The sequence below is a fragment of the Dasypus novemcinctus genome, chromosome 31 (assembly GCF_030445035.2).
Source record: "Dasypus novemcinctus isolate mDasNov1 chromosome 31, mDasNov1.1.hap2, whole genome shotgun sequence".
Lineage (NCBI taxonomy): Eukaryota > Metazoa > Chordata > Mammalia > Cingulata > Dasypodidae > Dasypus > Dasypus novemcinctus.
The window spans coordinates 44,327,582-44,347,195 of NC_080703.1; the positions used below are offsets into that span (position 1 = coordinate 44,327,582).

Below are 19,614 nucleotides of genomic sequence, written 5' to 3' on the forward strand. Positions count from 1 at the left end.
CCGAGTGCCCTAGCCTCCTTGCCTGTTCACAAGCATTTCAGGAGTAACTACGCATCTGGAAGGCACCCCTGGCCTTTCACTCCAGTGGTGTGTGTGTCAAGGAGGCGAGGAAGGCGGCCTGTTGCCTTGAGGAGCCCAGAGAAGCTTCTGATGCAGCGGGCACGCGATTTGTTCGTCTGTCCTCTCCTCCGTACAAATTCCCAGATAACGTAAACCTCCCGTAAATCCTCCTGTGTTTGTGACATTCAACGCATCTTCACAGTCGATACCTTAAGGCTGAGCAGAAGCAGCAGCGCCCCATAAGCCAATTTAAAGCGGCTCCCCGCTTCTCTGCAAGACGCACAGGAGGGGAGGCGCGGCGGCCCCTGCACCCGCTCACGCCCCCCCAGCTGCACCCGTTGAGTTCCTGGGACACGGCCGGGCCAGAGCCAGTCCAGCAGGAAGGGGATGTGCCACTTACTGGGCTGTGGGGTTTAAAAGTGGGCACCACTAATTCCAAACTAGAGAGAGAGAGACACCACGCTGTCATGCCAGCTTCCTCTGAAACCTACCAAAGTGAGTCACTTACTCTCCAGAGAGTCAAGTAATTGCTCCTCATGTCTAACCAGGCTTGTTTAGCAGTGGCACCAGGGAATCAACTGAATGTTTACAAACATTTAAATTTGCTTTGGTTCCACCTCAGAAAGCCTTGTTAAACAAACACCTGACCTCCTTCACCTTCATCTGGGAAACACAGGAAAGGCAGGATAAATTCAGTTTAATGTAGTTTTTCTGAATCACTCCTCAGAAGGAATTCTCTAGATAGGAAAGATCAACATTTACTGTCAAGTAAAAATAAATATAATACTTATTTGATCTAGAAATCATGTTTCCTGTACACATGTATGCACAAACACACACTTGTCCAGGTACCTACACACGCAGCCACACAAACAGCCCTCTGCTCACGTTACCAACAACAGCTTTGGAGGTCAGCGGAACAGTGATTGAGAACTCAAGCTGAAGAGTGAGCTAGATCTGGGTTCAAATCCTGCCTCTGGCTGAGCGAGGAGGACAAAGCACTTAACCTCTCCGCGCAAATTTTCCCTCTTCGGTTCAAGAGTATCTATTACTTAAGGGCTAATGTGAGGATGAGTGCAGTTATGTCCTATGAATCAGGCTTCTCAAACTTGAACATGCACCCGGGTCCCCTGGGAACCTTGTTAACATGTCATCTTGATCGTGGAAAGAGGCTTGGGCTTCTAAGTTCCCAGGCGACGCAATGCGGCCGTTCATGGAGAAAACTTGGAGTGAAATAAAAAAAGAATATACTAAAGCCTCACGAAAGGAAACCCGAGCTGCTCTCCAGGGGTCTCCAGCCCAGTGGAAAGAAGACAGCCAAGAAGGGATTTGTCTGGCGGCTGGGCAGTGGCGCCCACTCAGCTCTCTGCAGGTGGCAGGTGGAAGGTCTGAGTGCGGCTGGCCCAGCCGCCAAGGGCCACAGCCGACCTGAGTTTCCCTCCTGCGCGGAGGCCCTGCTGGGCACCTCGGGACCCCGCCGCCGCGGCGCTCTTACCTGTCGTAGTCCTGGCAGATCTCCCCCACGGCCACCAGCGCCTTCAGGTACTCGTTGGGTTGGTAGGGGTGGATGTAGTGCAGGGAGCAGCTGTTCCTGGGGTCCCCGTTGGAGGCAGTGAAGTCTATGGCCACCTGGAAGAGGACGAGAGGCGCGGGGGTGGGACCCGAAGGGAGGGGTGCCCTGGGCTGTGCGGTCAGCTGCGCGGGTGGGACGAAGGCAGGACGCCGGAGAGCTCGCCGAGGAGGGGCGCTCGGGGAGAAGCGAAGTCGCTTACGAGACGTTGGGATTTTGGTTGGGGCCGTTCCCGTCACCCCCAGCCGCCCTTGTCATTTCCCTGTCCAAAACGGAACTTGAGGTGGAAGCCCAGGTGAGAAATCCGGCCACTGCTGGTCCAGAGTAAGGGGAGGATTTCGCCTCTCCAGGCCCAAGCGAAAGTTCACAAAGAGAAGCTCCTGAGCTCGCTGGACAGGTGAGCCCCCTTCCCACCCAGCCCTGCCTTAAGGGTGTGGTTTGCATAATAAAACCTCCTCCGCGTGTCCACGAGTGGCCAGGTGCTAGAGCGCTGATGTGGCTCCAGCAGGTTTTCTGCAGGCAGCACCCTCCTGCAAGGCACTCAACCTCGCCGTCCCCGTTCACATACAAGCTCCCTTACAGCAAAGAATTGGCCTGAACGGCTTGGCTTTGGGAGTGGGGAGCAGAGACGTGGACCCTCTGTCTTACCTCCAGGTTTCATTAGTTTTCAACGTCTTAAATGTTTTTCTGACTCCCAGCATCATCACCATCTAAACCAAAGTTTGACTCACCAATCATTTTTTTTTAATCTTTTTTTTAAAGGTACATAAATCACACAAAATGTTACCATAAAAAATATAAGAGGTTCCCGTATATCCCACTCCTCCCACATCGACAACTCCCTTCATTCATGGGGTACATGCACTGCATTTGATGAGTACATTTTGGAGCTTACCAATCACTTCTTAACAACAGCAACGAAACGCTTAAGCCTAGGGGGTGTTGAGCTGAGAAGGAGCATTTCTTCTGATTTCTTACATCACCAGCTAGATAAAGTTAATTCAGCAAACACCTCTCAAAAAATGCTTGATCTTGGGGGTGGGTTAAAATGGCAGTGGTTAAAATGAGAAGGAACGCTGGACGTTGTGTGTCCTGCCCTGGCCACTGGGTGGACTGGGGGAGAGTGTGGACTGCAGTGTAGACCCCTGTCCATGTGGGGCAGCAGTGCTCCAAAACGTATTCACCAGGTGCAGTGGATGTGCCACGATGGTGGAAGAGGTGGTGGATGTGGGAGGAGTGGACTGAGGGGGGTGGGGACCTCATATTTTTTTGAATGTAACAGTTAAAAGAAAATAAAGAAGAAGAAAAAAGGAATTCTCACACAGGCTATTGCAAAAAAAAAAAATGAGAAGGAATAGTAGAGGAAGAAAGGGATGTTTTGTCATATCTTTCCTTTCCCTGTTGGGTTCAGCAAAATCCATTATGGGGCTTTTTAGGCTTCCTAGGAACAGAAAGTCTCTGTTTTCTCTTCTGGTGGATGGAGAACATTATTTGTGTTACATTGGCAAATTCCATTACAACAAATAAGCAGACTGCCCCTTGGGTTGATTGAAGTGGGATGTTACTTCTGGAAGGACAGAGAAATGGTGCCATGCGCTTCGCTTGTGCCTCTAAAAGATCAGTTTTTAAGAATAATGTTAGTGGGGAAAACATCACGAGTCTTCAGCAATGCCCTCAAATCAAAGTGACCGGAAGAGAAAAGCAATGGACTAACAAGCAAGAATTCACTTTTAACCTCTTATTTTTTTCATAAAGTTATTTTTCCATCACTGATTTCCCCCTTTTCTTCCTCACCCCTCCACCAGACTGTGGTTGAAAATAGAGAGAGGCAGGACTCACAGGCTGTTTTCAGGAACCCAGATGTTTTAAGAGAAGGGGGTCACAATTGATAAAGGGCTAACAGTGTTGGCAGGAAAGCCTGCAAGAAGGAAAGTTGCCCAGTACAATTGGTGTGTGTGTGCATGTGTGCATGCACAACAGCAGGAGAATGTGCTACTGAGATGAATGGAGGTGACCCCAAAAAGGCCAGGAAGTTCCAGAGTCTTCTGAGATGGGTTTCAGCCTACAGGTGGAAGCCAATCCACTGGGAAAAAGAGGGAGACATAGGTGAAGTCCACTTCACTAAGGATTGTGATGAAAAACTAGTGGCAGGAGGAGCCAATGTGAGCTTTGTGAAAAGCAGGAGGTGCGGCGCACTGTGGGATCCATCCATGGGGCCTGACCAGAGAGAGGACCAGATGCTGGAGGGGGTTCCAGCAAAACGTCTCCTAGAGGAACACTCGAGAGGTGCCTGGGGGGAAGCAGATGTGGCTCAATGGATAGGGCGTCCGCCTACCACATGGGAGGTCCAGGGTTCAAACCCAGGGCCTCCTGACCCGTGTGCAGCTGGCCCATGCGCAGTGCTGATGTGCGCAAGGAGTGCCGTGCCACGCAGGGGTGTCCCCCACGTAGGGGAGCCCCACGCACAAGGAGTGCGCCCCGTAAGGAGAGCTGCCCAGCGCGAAAGAAAGTGCAGCTTGCCCAGGAATGGTGCCGCCCACACTGAGAGCTGACACAACAAGATGACGCAACAAAAAGAGACACAGATTCCCGGTGCCGCTGATAAGGATACAGGCGGACACAGAAGAACACACAGCAAATGGACACAGAGAGCAGACAACTGGGGGGGGAGGGGAGAGAAATAAATAAATCTTTAAAAAAAAAAAGAGGTGTCCAGGACACAGTGCTGGAAGAAATCATCCCTCCAGGGTCCTCGAGCCACCTTTCTCACCTTTCTGTCAGGAGGAGACACACCTGAGGGATAATGGCACCTGAAGTGAGTCAACACATAATAAGCACTGCTTTATTTTTGAATAATTGCTTAGAAGGCCGGGTGGAGAGCCACCCCTCTCACTGAAGGAAGCGTTCCAGAATTGTAGTGTTCTGGAGAGTATGAGGATATCACTATGGAGATCATCTTGATCCAGCTCTGACTTATCTGAACAGGAATCATCGGCAAGCGCGGGGGCTTTATTTAACAACGCGCCCCTCCTGGTGCACTGGCGCTCACCTCCGCTCCCGAGCCCTTGGTAGCCATTGGTGCTTCCTGGAGCAGCGGTGTCCTGCCTTTGCTTCTTGACACCCTGGCTGGGAATCTGTCTAAAGGAACGTTTGCTGACTACCTGACTGAGGCGCCTCAGGGGTCAGGGCGTTCTGTGATGACAAAAACACGCTGGTGTCTTGATGTAAAACAGAGGGTGAAATCAGGCCATATAAAGAGAGGAGAAAGGAGAGGCACGGGGGTTCGGGCACGGGTGTGCAGGCACGAGCAGCCGCGCCCACCTCCGCGCATCCCCTGGATGAGCGGGAAGCGCTCTCTGGAGCATGTGTTCACATCTGCGAGAGCGTACAGGGGTTTTGGCAACGGTATATTTAAAAATAAAAAGCACAGCCCGGCAGGAGAGGTGTGTAGGCGTGGAACTCCGGGACGCCCTCATCTCGGCCTGCCCTGCCTGCACGATCCTGAGAGCGCGTCCCCCAGACCTGGCCCCTGAGGTGTCACGCTTGCCTCTTCCTTATCCCTGCCCTAAAACATCACTTCACTTCTATCAACTCTTCATCCTCGGACCTGGAGGAATTCCCTTACATCTGACAACCTAGGTGGGGCCGAGAGGTGGTGAGAAGGGGGTAGGGCGAAGGCTGAGAAGAGAAGTGAAGGTGGAGTTGGGGGCGGAGCAGGGCGGTTGGGGGCACGAGGCCATCTTCCCTGCTGGGACGGTGGCACCATCTGAAGGGCATTAGAAGGTCGGTGCGGGGCTGCCATCCTTGGCGGTGCTCTACTGATAAAACAGCATGCCGGTGGAAATTTTACTTTTCCCTAAGGCCTCTGGGATTTCCACTCTGCACATGGGAAGGGCCCCTGTGTCGGTGACAAACCACAGAGGCTCTTCCAGCTCAGCAGATTCTGATATTGCTCAGGGTGCGGGTATGAACTTAAAAACTGATGAAAACAGAAATAAACCAGTGGCCACTGGCTCTGCCCTGCAGCTCCCAGCGCTCGTAGCAACATTACGTTGTCATGTGACTCGACAGCAGGGGTAGTCTGGGGTGCACGGCCCCTAAAATATATATTTGTTCTCTGGCAGGTGGTGGTTCTAAAGTCCCCCCGATAAGCTGGAGGTAGAATGACCGTCTTCAGGAGGCAGCTGTCTACCAAGCATTCTTCGTGTTCTTTAAAAGAAGCATCAGTGGAAAGAGAATGGGGTGGAAGGTTTGGTTTGTATTAAAAAGCAACGGGGAAGAAGAACACGCAGCAAATAGACGCAGAGAACAGACAACTGGGAGGGGAGGAATGCAAAAAAAAAAAAAAGCAACAGGGGGAAGGCAAAGGTGGGATGAAGTTGAGAAACGAATCAAGAAAATGACATGAAAGGCCCGCGTATGGCATGGGGCCGGGCGGGAGTCTGAGCCTGGGGCTTGCGCGGTGCTGCGGCCTCATGCTCTGAGATGGCTTTTTTTTTTAAAGATTTATTTATTTGTTTATTTCTCTCCCCTTCCACCCCCCCACCCCGGATGTCTGTTCTCTGTGTCTATTTGCTGCGTGTTCTTTGTCCGCTTCTGTTGTTGTCAGCAGCACGGGAATCTGTGTTTCTTTTTGTTGTGTCATCTTGCTGTGTCAGCTCTCCGTGTGTGCAGCACCATTCCTGGGCAGGCTGAGCTTTCTTTTGCACTGGGCGGTTCTCCTTACAGGGTGCACTCCTTGCGCATGGGGCTCCCGTACGCGGGGACACACCTGTGTGGCGCAGCACTCCCTGCGCGCATCAGCACTGCGCGTGGGCCAGGTCCACACGGGTCAAGGAGGCCCGGGGTTTGAACCCTGGACCTCCCATGTGGTAGACGGACGCCCTAACCAATGGGCCAAGTCCGCTTCCTTGAGACAGCTTTTAGGGGAGCCCCTGGTTCTGCCTGTGCTCGTCTCCCATGGGCAGGGGCACAGGCGCGGGGCTCCTATCGTGGAGCAGAGCTGTGGAGCGGCTTTCCCAGAACCTTCCAGAAGGGGATGACGTGCTCCTGCCAGGCCCGCCCTTGCCGGGAGGCTCCAGGGATCGGAGGTCTCCCTTGGGACACTCTTGGCTTCTTACAGGAAGCCAGCCCACTCCTCAGACCTTTTCTCCTCACGCGGCAGATGGGCCGTTTGGGGTCTGCTGGAGGTTTCCTCAGGGAAGTGCACGAGCCACCTCTGGTGTCTGCTGACTTCTCTCGTGGTCGCTGTCGGCCTTCGGGACCGTGTGTGCTGGGACCCCAGATTCGGGCCTTGTGGTGGAGATACTGTCCAGTGTGGACCAGATGCAATGTAGGCTAAATTCCTGTTCTCCTCTCTTTCCACAAAACTTCTCAGGAAAGACCCCTGAGGGCACCTGGCTCACCTCCTGGAAAGTGCAAACATCAGCTTCTTTGACTCCTTGTGTCCAGCCTTGCCTGGATGCTCAATTAGCAGGACACACTCTTATTTCTCAAAGGCCTACACCAGGGCCCATCAGTGTTTAATTGGGGACGTGAAATAAAGATTTAAAACTTAAACTGGGGCACAGCGTGGGCATAGCATGCCCCTAAATGTGTGAGGGTTGGAAAAGATTTCCTGAGAGAATCTTTAGTAGGTGATCTTACTTGTTAGACTTGAAGGTCACGCCTGGGAGAAGCCACATTCAGCTTATTATATTATATCATATTATGTTATATAAGGATATTAAAATGTAGACCATAAAATCAGAGATAAGGGAAGGCAATATCATCTTCAATTTTTAAAAATTTACAATAAAAATGGACATCTGAAAAACATGCCTCTCTATATCGCTAACCTGGTAAATCATGTTTTGTTTCCCTTTCTTTTTAGCTCACTCTCTCTCTCGATATTTCCATGGTTGTAATCATAGAGTGGTTCTGCTTCATATTCTTCCCTTTCACTTAACACTAAGTCATAAACACTTCCCCATATTATTACCCAATCCTTATAATTATTATTTAAAATGGCTTATCATAGTGTACTTGAAGGACACGCTGTAATTTACATAGCCATTATCTAATTGTTGGACATTTAGGTTGCTTGCAACCTGTTCTGGGACAACTGGTGCTACAAGGAATGCCTTTGTATACTGGGAAAACAATAGATTGCAAAAGGAAACTTTTATTCTTCTACCATTTTCCTTCCAAACACCTTATGGAGCCTGTCTCTTCTATGCCAACCATAACGCATTTTGCAGGTGAAATTCTAGTATCTGGCTTTATTTTCAGCCCCTGTGCCTGGGCCAAGCCTCTTGAACCCAGTCTCTCTCCCGTAGCCCTCTTTTCACCTCCACCCACCTCTTCAAGGGCTGTGATCGGAGAGTTGCTCTAGCTCCTGTGACTCAAGGAACCACAAGATAGAGAATTGTCTTCAGGGTGTCCTTTACTTCCTGATACTGTGTGCAAAATCGGGTGCGTGGTTTTTCTAACAAGCAGATATGTGCGTGTATCAGATTCTCAAGGGGTCTAGGTGACTGAAAAAGAACTAGGATCATTAGGCCTCTTTAGCACGTTTATCTCGTTCCCTCCATGGGGCTTTCTCTAGGGTCAGATGCTGGCCTAAGCTCTCCCGTCCCTTTATCCTCCAGCTGCCATCCTCCGTTTCCCCTCTTGCCCTCCCTTCATTGTCAACCTTCTTGAATGAATGGTTCTAACCTCCGCGTTCACTCCCTTACTTCTGTTTCCATCCTCACTCCTTGGTCTGCCCCATCTCGTTCTGCTGAAACTGCTCTTTCGAAGAGAATAGATGCCCCCTCATTGCATAGCCTCACCACTGCTTCTGTTCTTCCCGACTTCTCTTTAGTGTGAGGGGTCATCACCTGAGGCCTTTCTCTTCCCTGGACACTTGAGTCCCTCCCTCCTCTCGGACCTTCTTTTACTCTGGCATCTCTTCTCTTCCTGCTGTGTCCCTCTCTCCCCTGTCGCCAAGTGGAGGTCTGCCATCAGACACTTTCCTTTCTCTAGGCTCCTCTTTGGTGGTCTCATCCATCCACACATGTGCAGCTCCCACCTCCCTCCTGAAGCCCAGGGCCAAATTTGGAAGTGTCATTGTGGTGCAAGACTTAAAATTAAAGCCCAGAATCATTTGCTGCCTTGACAGCTGGTGAAACTGGAGAGCCTCGAGGTGCAGTCTAACACTCCCCTTACCTGCTCCACAGATAAGGCCCTAAACAACCTTCTGATCTAGGGGAACCGGTGCGGCTCTTTCTATCCCTGAGTAGTGGGTTTCAGTTCCTGGCAGCCTATGGAATTCATCAGACAGGCCAATCACATCCTCCCATGGGAACCAGAGGGACCCCACCCTCCACACTACGGAGCCCCAGCCCCCCAAGCCCCTGGCTGGTCACGCTGCTGCTGGGCGCCTCCCCGCGTGGGCTGGCACGTGTGCGACATCCTCCTCCCCAGCTGTGAGTCTCCGTGGCTCCTAAACAGCTGGAGCTCTCTTCTGTCCAGCGTGAGGTCCCACAGCCCGAGGGCGGGCTCCTCCCTCACCAGTGGGGTGAGCAGGAGGTGAGAAGGACAGCCATCTCTACTGGGATGCACGAAGGACCTCCAGACTCGAAGACAAATTTGTCATCTCGTCTCTCAAGCAGCAGTGCCTCTGGCCTCCACATGTCCACGCTCTGTCGGTCAGGCTCCCACTCTGAGTGGCCCTCCCTTGTTTCTAGCCTCCTCGTTGACTCATGGGCCAACGCGTGTTGACTCTTCAGGATGCCCGTTCCTCCTGCGGCCACTCCAGTCCCAGGACTGCTGCGGTGGCCTTTAATCTCTTCCTCTTTCTGCTTCCAGACTCCCGTCACCATCAATGCCTTACTGAACACTCCCAGATTTACTTCCCCAAAGTACACGCCCAACTGCCCAAGGTCCCCTGGACTTTCCATTATCCACCACCTTCCCTCAAAATGCTCTATGGGAAGTGGACTTGGCTCAACGGATAGAGAGCCCGCCTACTATATGGGAGGTCCAGGGTTCAAACCCAGAACCTCCTGACCTGTGTGGTGAGCTGGCCCACGTGCAGGGCTGATGCGTGCAAGGAGTACCATTCCCCACTTACGGGAGCCCCGCACACAAGGAGTGCACCCCATAAGGAGAGCTGCCCCACATGAAAAAAGCAAAGCCTACCCAGGAGTGGTGCTGCACACACACAGAGCTGATGCAGCAAAAAGAGACACAGATTCTGTGTGCTGCTGACAAGAACACAAGCAGACACTGAACACAGCTAACGGACACAGAGAGCAGACACAGAGAGTGGGGGGAGGGGAGGCAGGTGGTGGGCAGGGAAGGGAGAGAAATTTAAAAAAATAAATCTTAAAATAAAAAAGCCCCAGTGTGGTTTTTAACGCCCTGTAAGTTCTGATCCCAAACCTCTTCCCCAACACTCCATTTATTGATGTAAATAGACCACTTATTGATAGCCCAAGTAAGGTTTTGGTATTTATCATTAAAATATATATGTCCATGAATATTTCAGTTGATTACAGGTGCTTTTTAAAGCAAAAAGCAAGTATCACATTTACTCAGCCAATTTCTTCTTTTTTCCTAATCCTTCCCACCATTTGAAGGTTTAGGGTTCAATTCATGACAATTCCACAAAAGTATTTGGAACACTCGCCATACATCGTCCTGGAACGCCTTCCACTAGCCTCTGTTTAGAACGGGGAGTGGTCTGGTCTTGACAGGAAATAAACAGCCCACTCCAAAGGGGTAAATGAGGAGGTTAACACAGAGACAATTCTTTAAAATGTGGCAAAGGTTAAGGGAAACTACCCAGAGGGCGTGGGAAGGGCAGTTGCTAGAACTCAGTGAGGACTGTGGCTTCTGTAGAGGACACGGTCACTGACAAAGCACCACCTGCAGCAGAGAGCTGGCGAGGAAGTGCCCGAGCTTCTCTCTCTTCCCCTTTCTGGCCTCCAGCTGGTGCTTCCATTGACCCAAGCCGATTGCAGACCCGAAGCAGGAGTGACCAGCTGGCACGTCCAGGGGATAGCCCCCGGGTCACAGCAGGGAGACGGAGAGAAGAGCGGACCTGGAGGAGGAAATGGAGAACATCCAGAACGCTGTGTCCTCCTGGTTCTTGCTGGGTTTTCTCCAGGGCGGCAAAAAGCTCATCTTGGCCAAAGCTCTTGAGTTTGCACCAGAGCTGTGTGCCAAAGGGAGCCTGTGCTTCGAGAGGGCATAGAAGTGTAACTACGTCAACAACACACGTTTTCTCTACCTTCCACCCATCTCCATGCCTGGAAGTCCTCTTCTCACTTCTCATCCCTCTACCAGTTTCTTTTCATGTTGCCAGAGAGTTTCAATAAAATTACCAGACAGGTTGTAAATGCTTACAGACCAAACTGATTGTTATTAACAGTTTGTATTACAGGTTATAATTTACATTAGGTTGCACCGTTAAGCAGTGGGAAGGTAACAGTGAGAAAGCAGGCTCAGTTCTGGAGGTAAACGGCGTGAAGGGACGAGTGTGTTTTCTTTAATAGAAAGCTCCACAGAGAACCCCTGGGGACTGGCCCGAGGCCCGGGAAGGAGGCTCTCCAGCTGGCGCCTGCTCCCATCTCTTCATCTCTTCACCTTCTTCTCTCCACACCTTCCTCTTCTCATTCCTTGCTCCAGACAACTCCACCGATCATCTTCCCGCAGTCTATGGGCGAGGTGGAAGCCCGGCCTGGGCTCGGGGTGGTGAGACCGCCTCAGGGGCACCTGCCAGGATGAAACACAAGTCCTCCAGAGTCCCGGCTTCCTGGCGGCCGTGAGTCAGATGCAGAGCTGGGAACGCTGAGGTGGAACGCCTGGCTCTGGTGGGCCGAGTCCTGGCAGCACAACCTCAAGGGCAGGCCAGCCCCTGCAGGCGAACGAGGAGTTCAAGGCGTGGGAGCTGCAGGTGCGAAGAGACCCCGGGCCACAGCGCTCCCTTTTGAACACCTGTAGTTTCTGAGATCATTCGTTAGCCTAAGATCTTTTTTTTAGGAATTCAGAGTTTTATTTTCTTTAAAGATTTATTTTATTTCTCCCCCTCCCTCCCCCCATTGTCTGCTCCCTGTGTCCATTCGCTGTGTGTTCTTCTGCATCCGCTTGTATTATCAGGTGGCACTGGAAAACTGTCTCCCTTTATTGCATCATCTTGCTGTGTCAGCTCTCTGTATGTGTAGCGCCATTCCTGGGCAGGTCACACTCCTTTCACGCGGGGCGGCTCTCCCTGTGGGGCGCACTCCTTGTGCATGGGGCTCCCCTATGTGGGGGGCACCCCTGTGTGGCACTCCTCTCCTTGCGCGCATCAGCACTGTGCATGGGCCACCTCCACATGGGTCAGTGTTGCATCATAACCTGAAATCTGCCCACTTCCCTAGCAACAGCTAACAGCACAAAACCACAAGTCCGCCCACAAGTTTCTGCCAATCCCCAGCCGCCCCGTAGCCCTCACTCCTCCTGCTCTACCCCGCCCTCCTCATTCTCTATATAACCCACTGCACTTCCTTAATAAACCGGACTTGCGTACCAGACCTGGTCTCCGCGGCATTCTTTCTCCCCTCGCCGCGCGTCCTCCACGCCTGAGAGCCCCTCTGAGGCTGTCTGCCGTAGCCTCAGACGCCTTTGCGGCCAGCTGACCCCTCCAAACCCCCGTCAGCGTCGGGGTGCAAGCCGCCCCAGCCGCAGGTCAGGAGGCCTGGGGTTTGAACCCTGGACCTCCCGTGTGGTAGGAGGACGCTCTATCAGCTGAGCCATGTCCACTTCCCAATCTAAGATCTTGGAAACTATTTCTATTGTGACCCTGCTTATCTTCTTTCCTTCCATTTGCATATTCGCAGAGCAGCGGGGATCCCACCGGCAGCTCAGCTAGGGTTAGGTGTGTGAGCCCAAGGGAACGCACCTGCTACCCACCGCATGTGCCAGCGGGCACGTGGGGGCCTCAGGGTGAAGGTGGCCACCTCTGCCATGAACCCCTGCACGCCCTGAGGGGGTGGCAATAGATGGACCCCTCTGAGATTCGAGCAGAGGACATGCCTCTAGCTAGGGAAACAATCATTAGTTACTGCAACCTTAATCTTATAATTAATTTCTCAATTAACTGTGTTGTGATTCAGAGGCTGGTCCATCAAACAACCCCTGTTTCTTGCCCCTCGGGACTCCCCCGTTTAGTCTTTGGAGCACCACCATCTCTGGACCAGGAACCCCCGACCCTATTCTCTTGGACAGAAAGCAAACCCATCTTCCTTGCTCTCTGATGTGACTCTGCTGGTTTGGGGATCTAAACAGGAATGGGCTCCCTGAATATGCTTCTGTGAGATGAGAAGCACATGCTCTACACATTGTATTTCTTCTGTTTACTTCCATGTGGAATTCTCATAGCTTTGAGCAGATCTGTCCTTTGCCACCTGGGGATTCCCTTTCGGGAGATAAAACCTCTAGGAGGATTTTGAATATTAAGCCAGTGAAAGCAAGTTGTTCCAGGGCAGATGGTCACACAGTGGCTGACACACATTTGGCCCACCCCTGGGCACTTTAGAAGGACACAGCTCCCACCTCAGCATAAAAAATTGTGTGTAAATCCTCAGTACTACACAAAGTATGTAAATCCTCATCCACCACCTCAGCACACACAAGTGTGTAAATCCTCACCCACCACCTCAGTACACACAAGTGTGTAAATCCTCACCCACCATCTCAGCACACACAAGTGTGTAAATCCTCACCCACCATCTCAGTACACAGTGTGTAAATCCTCACCCACCACCTCAGTACACAATGTGTAAGTCCTCACCCACCACCTCAGTACACACAAGTGTGTAAATCCTCACCCACCATCTCAATACACAGTGTGTAAATCCTCACCCACCACCTCTGCACACATGAAGAGGGTGTAATTCTCACACACAGTAGGAGAGGGTTCTCAGCCTACTCACAGTCTAGAAACCTGCCTCCTCCTCAGCTTTGACTCCAGCCTGGCTCTCCACGCCTCGGGCTGCACTTTCCCACTGCTTGCTCAGCCGTTCGAGTGGCCTCCCCTTGGCACTGACCCTGTGTCCTGGTGGCACCTGCTCTGGCTCGGCGGGGCTCAGAAGCAAGGCCGCTCCTGCCCATTCTCCTCACCAGGCGACGGCACCTGGCAGCGCCCACGACGCCTCACTCCTGAGGGAGGAGCCCTGGGGAGGCTGCCGAGCCCCCAAGGCTGAGTGGCTGGATGTCCTGAGGCGATTCTGAAAACCACTCACAGGCGGACGCAGGCGGACGGACTCGTGTTTGAAACCGCCACGACACCACACAGTATTTTGGCAGCGACCCTTGTACAGAGCGGCCCAGGGTGTAAAAGTCTCTTGCCTCCTCTTGTCCCACCCCCTACCCCCACCCCCCGGTCCCTGATCAGGAACAAACATGTAGACAACGTACCGTGAACTGGATCTGGCAGCCACCCATGATGTAGTCCAAGAAAGAATGCATCTTGTGGATCTGCAGGGGAGAGGAGAGGCGGGTTACTCTTGGCATGATCTGTGCCCCGACAGACTGGGCTTTGGGCTGCTGAGCGAGGGGAGTGCAGGGAGGGAGCCGCAAGCAAGATGAGTCGCCTGGTTTTGTCCTGTTCAAGGAGGGAAAGAAAGCAGTGCTCGCCACGGATGGCCAGCGAGGGCTGCGGATATCCACCCTGCTCCGTTCTCCTTCGATGCTTGCTTGATTTTAATCCGTCCCTGCCTCTGGGGTTAGACTAATAGCCGCATTTTCAAGGGTCTGACTGTTCTGAGATCAATAAAGTCACATTCACAGCTCCTGTCCTGGCAGCTTCCTCGTACTTCCAGCTGTCTAGACAGGCAGCTACAATATCACAGCTTACCGAGAAGGCCTTTCAGGGGCAGTTTCCAATTAGCCAGACCCTTCCCCTGCCATAAACAGCAACGACTAACATTCATTGAGTACTTCTCTAAGCCAGGCACTCAACATCCTTTATATCGTTTAACTTTTAGAACCAGCCCTATGCCACTGTTACTATTTTCATCTTCGTACCCATTTTAGAGACGAAGAAACTGAGGCTACGATCACATAGCTAGTGAATGGTGTTGCCGAGATTCCAACGATGGCAGCTGGGACTGCACAGTCCGTCCTTTTGACCTCTAGGCTACAAGTCAGCACGGTTCCTGCTCCTGCTTAACCACTGTCATATGCCCTACTGATTTCCAGTCTAATTTCTGATTCTTTATGATTCTGCTGCTTGACTATTGGCAATATCCACCCATTCATTTACTCAGCAAATACATGGAACTTAGAGTCTGGAGCTTTCCACCTAGATAACTAGCAAGTGTGGTTTTGCCCCTCACTTCTTAGACTCTACCTGATGGTTCTTGGAGTCTGATCCCAAAACCCCACTGTGGTCTTTCCAGGTACCACCTCCAGGTGAGACACACCTGCCGGCAGACCTCTCCCTGGGTGGACCTGCACTTGGCCTCTGAATCCCGCCTCCTCCAGCCTCCTTATGGCAATGCTTTGCCGACAGTTGGGACACCCTACTCTCATCTGTATATCAAGGAAATGAGAACCTGGAAATGAGCAAAACAGCAATGACCTCTCAAACAGAGCTGTAAGATCAGCTTGTAGAGGCCCCTAACAGACCCTCCAGCAGCTGCTTCTCTGGCCGCAGGGATGGACACACGACCTCAGTCAGTGAAGACATCATCCCTTAGTCCCAGGGGCTGGTTCAAGGACCCAGGCCAGACTCATTGGTCGTGTCTTCTACCTCTTCCGTTAGGTAAGGATATGATGCTGCAGCTTCTGGCAGCCTTGGAGAGGCCCGTCTAGGGGAAGGAAACTATGTGGTGGAGTCAGACAGACACAGGTTAAAATCTCAGCTCCTGACCCTATGACTTAGGAGACTGAGCTACTTACATGTCCACATTTGAAAGTAGGGCTCTCAGGTTGTGATAAGAGCTAAATAGAAAGTATTCTCATTACTCACACACAGAAAGTGCTCAAACAGCAGCACAATACTCTCAGATGGGACTTAGAGGGAGGTTTTGTTATCAGCACATGGATTTCCTGCAGAGTTGGAGCACCTGGGAGCACATCTGGGCCTTTTGACTTTTGCCCATTGTCTTGTTTTCATGCTACCCTTTCAGCATGAGCGATGTGCCACATGTAAGCACCAGATGCTGTGGTGGGCACACAGTAGGTGCTCCATAAACGTTGGCTGCCCCTTTTGGGATCTCCCTCTGGTGCTTCCCTGGGTAGAGAAGAACTGGTGCATGACCGAGACTTTCCTGACTCTGGGGGCAGGACTGTCCTTGTGGTGGGGACGACGGCACTGGGGACCCACAACTCCAAGGCCATTACGGTGACATTTCTCATTTTATGTGCATCATAACATTGATTCTATGATTTCTATTTAAAAACATATTGTGCCTTCTTGGAACTCATCTCCCTTTGGCCACACAGTCTGAGCTCTTCCCCCAGACACTTCTAGCTTTATACTCCTGGAAAAGGGGGGCAGTATACCCACCTTGCACTGATTGAGCATCACCATGCCTGAGTTCTTGTAGTTCTTCTTTTTGGCCTTGTACTTGGGGTTGATGCACTCCCACTGCACCTGCAACCAGAGGGGTAACAATACAAGAGCCCGCTCAGCAAGAAGTTGAGCCACTCAATGTGGCAGCACAATGTGGCGGGAGCTGCAGTGGACAGAGCTGAGGGCTCCCTGATGGCCCCTAGGTGGTAGCCCCTGCAGCTAGAGGGGCGGTAAGGGCGGTTGAGAGTGTAGATTCTGGAATCAGACTGACTTAAACCAAGCGCCTCTTATCTCCTGTGGGATCTTTGCAAATGACTTGATTCCCCTCTGCTGAGAACATCTTTTCTGTAAAATGGAGCTAACTGAATCTGTGTCAGAGGGTTGTTGTGAGGATTAAATAATTAGCGCACGTTATGCCCTCGGCGCACGTAAGTGCTTACGGTCAACCGTGCCGAATCAGGCAGAGCGGGGACAGCTCTGCAGGCACGTGGCTGAGTGACGCCGAGTGCTGAGGCTTCGTGCAAGGCTGGAATCCTGAGGATGATGAACGCTGGCAACAGGAAATCAGGGGACAGCGATGAGTCTACACGGAGGAGCTCACTGAGGATTACAGTGGAGGCACCCACAGCGGTGGTCACGGAGGGGCTGGGGTGCACACGCGCAGCTTGACCATGGTCCATGATGCCTCCCAGAAAGTCTTGGAGGGGCTCTTCTGCCTGTGCCTGGAAGGTGGCCCCTCAAGCTAAGGATGCTCGTGAACGCCACTTGAGAATTGTCAGGTGACCCAGGACCCTGCCCTGCTTCTTCAGAACCGCACGCCCAGGAGAGGGGGCAGCAGAGGCCACAGGTGGAGGCCCCTCAGGGCCAGCCTCTTATCCTTTCCTCTCTCCTTCCTCCTTGGATAACCCCATCTGCTTTCTTGCCTTTAAATACCCTCTTTGTTGATGGCTCTTAACTACATCTCCAGCTAAGTCTTTCCTCCAGGTTTGCAAGCTCAACGCCCAAACTCTCCTCACAAACTGGACCTCCCTGCCTCGACTCCCTCATCTCAGGAAGTGGCACCAGCACCGACCCACCTCTCCTTGCGTCATCCTTTTTCTCTCTCCCTTTCCTGCTCATATCTAATCTCTCAATGAATCCTGGGGTTCCTATCTCCAAAGCAGATCTTCAGCCCTCCACTTCTCTCTATCCCCTCTACCGCGTGCCCAGTCCAAGTCACTCTTGCCTCTTAACTCGCCCGTAAGAGTAGCCGCCTGTCAGACCCCTGCCTCCTCTTCCTGCCTCTCCACAATCGATTATATGTACAGTAGCCAGTTAGAAATCGTGTCATTCTCCAGCTTAGAACCCTTTGCAGCACTGCCCTCTAGAACCTTCTGCAAGATAGAAATATTCTCTGTGCGTGTCAAACGATGCGGTGGCTAGCAGTAGGTACCTACTCAGCACATGATTGAGGAACTGTGCTTTTTACTTTAATTAATTTAAACAGTCACGTGTGGCATGTGGCACCGCATTGGAAAACACAGCTTTCGGGTGCTCTCATTACGTGTAGACGAAAGCCCAGACCCTTTATAGCCATCCACATCTGCCTTTCCTGGCCTCCTCCTCGTCCTCGTCTTTGACGGTACCTCGTGCGGGCTTCCTACCTGCTCTGCCCGGACACGCTGGCCTCCTTCCAGCACGCCCCACGCCAGGCTATCTCTGCTTTGGCCGACTTGTTCCGTGGTTGGCTTCTTTCCACCCTCGAGAGGCTCTCCCTTAATTGTCCCTCAGACCTGCCGGACACACACGGCTTCACTAACTAAGCAAGGCCAGTTGTCACAGCATTTGTCCTAGGCTGCAACTGCATGTTTGTTTGCTTGTGTGCTTGTTGGCGTGTGTTCACGTCTGGCACGGACTCCGCCCGCTGTCAGCCCGGGTTGGGGGGACAGGGTCGTGCTGCCCTTGGCATTGCTGGTGCCCCTGGCCTCTTCCTGGCACTCAGCAGGTGCTTCTCCATGGTCCAAACCGGCCGAAACCGGGGCTGGGCAGCGGCCCTGCCCTTCTCCTGGTGCCTCAGTGGTGCAGGGAAGGACAGAGGCATGTGGTCCAGTTTCTGCACAGGACTCAAGATTCATGGTCTTTTCGGCTGAGAGTATCAGGCTTTGGGGTCTTTAAATTGTGATTTATATCATGTTTCACTTTTAGTGTCCACTCAGGAGTCTAAAGGTGAAACGCTTCCCATAGTTATTGACTTGGCAGTTTGCATTTACAGCGGAGAACAAGGCGTAACTGTGTGGGACGCTGTAGAGCTCCAGCGGCTGGCATTGGTAGCGTTCGCTGGTGCAGGGGCTCCAGAGGCACAACTTCCCTGCTCGGCTGCTCGTCACCAGCGGAGCTCAGTGGGCTTGCGGGGGCCGGGCTCTGCGATCGGCCAGGGCCTTAGGGGCTGGCGCAGACGGCACCACCCAGGGCGGGATCGTGAGGGCTACGTGGACGCGCCCTGGAGTGTCAGGCCAAAGGCTCTAGAGTTGGTTTCTGATTCTAAGAATGCTGATTTACTTCCGTCCAGTCTGGCCGTATCCCGACCTTAGCTCTGGAAGAAGCAGCTTGAAACAAGAGTCGGCCGAATCCAGCCAGCGCTTGGCACCAGCGTTGCCCGGGGGAAGAGCCCCCGGGCCCCCGAGCCCCCCAAGGCAAGGCCCAGCCCCCCAGGGCCCCCGATTCCCCCAAGGCAGGGCCCCCGAGCCCCCCGAGGCAGGGTCCAGCCCCCCAGGGCCCCCGATTCCCCCGAGGCAGGGCCTCTGAGTCCCCCGAGGCAGGGTCCAGCCCCCCAGGGCCCCTGAGCCCCTGAGGCCCCCAAGGCAGGGCCCAGCCCCCTGGGACCCTGAGCCCTCCTCAGGCAGTGCGCCCAGCCCCCCAGGGGCCCTGAGCCCCCTGAGGCAGGGTACCCAGCCCCCTGGGGCCCCCAAGGCCCCCACAGATCCCCCAAGGCCCCAGAGTCCCCCCAGGCCCCCAAGGCAGGGCCCCCTGAGTCCCCTGGGCTCCCAAGCCCCCCGAGGCAGGGTGCACAGCCCCCCGAGCCCCCTGGGCTCCCAAGCCCCCCGAGGCAGGACGCCCGGCCTGCAGAGGCCAGTGTCGGCCTTGGTTCCCCCAGAAGCAAGCCCTTCCTTCAGAGGCGCACATGAGAGGGCGGGGAGCTGGGACGGGGCGGCAGCCCACCTGGAGGCCCGCGGCGGTTCCTGCCCTGGGAAGCAGTGTACAGCCCAGGCCTCGGCTCGGGCCTGAGGGTGGCCAGCTCCCCGCCGATGTGACCGCTGTTCCCTGGAGGGGCTCCCCGCACCTGGCAGGACCGCGCAGCTCGGCCCCGGAAGCCCCTGCAAAAGGCTGGGTCTGCCATGGGAGCTGGGCAGGTGGGCGCTGAGCCGGCAAGCGCAGAGGGTGCGCTGTGAGGGCTAGAGAGCAGGACCGTCCGTTTATA

At 53.3% G+C, this 19,614-nt stretch overlaps 1 protein-coding gene across 3 annotated transcripts in view; it reads right to left on the minus strand.

Annotated features, from left to right (window-relative positions):
• Positions 1 to 19,614, minus strand: part of CPNE4 (copine 4) — a 509,926-nt gene that overhangs the window by 25,593 nt on the left and 464,719 nt on the right. For all 3 annotated transcript variants that reach the window (XM_058290594.2, XM_058290593.2, XM_058290595.2), the window contains 3 exons: positions 16,152 to 16,238; positions 14,057 to 14,116; positions 1,556 to 1,689 (listed from right to left, as the gene is read on the minus strand). In XM_058290594.2, coding sequence (XP_058146577.1) covers positions 1,556 to 1,689; positions 14,057 to 14,116; positions 16,152 to 16,238 — 281 coding nt within the window. The remainder of the gene's footprint in view (positions 1 to 1,555; positions 1,690 to 14,056; positions 14,117 to 16,151; positions 16,239 to 19,614) is intronic.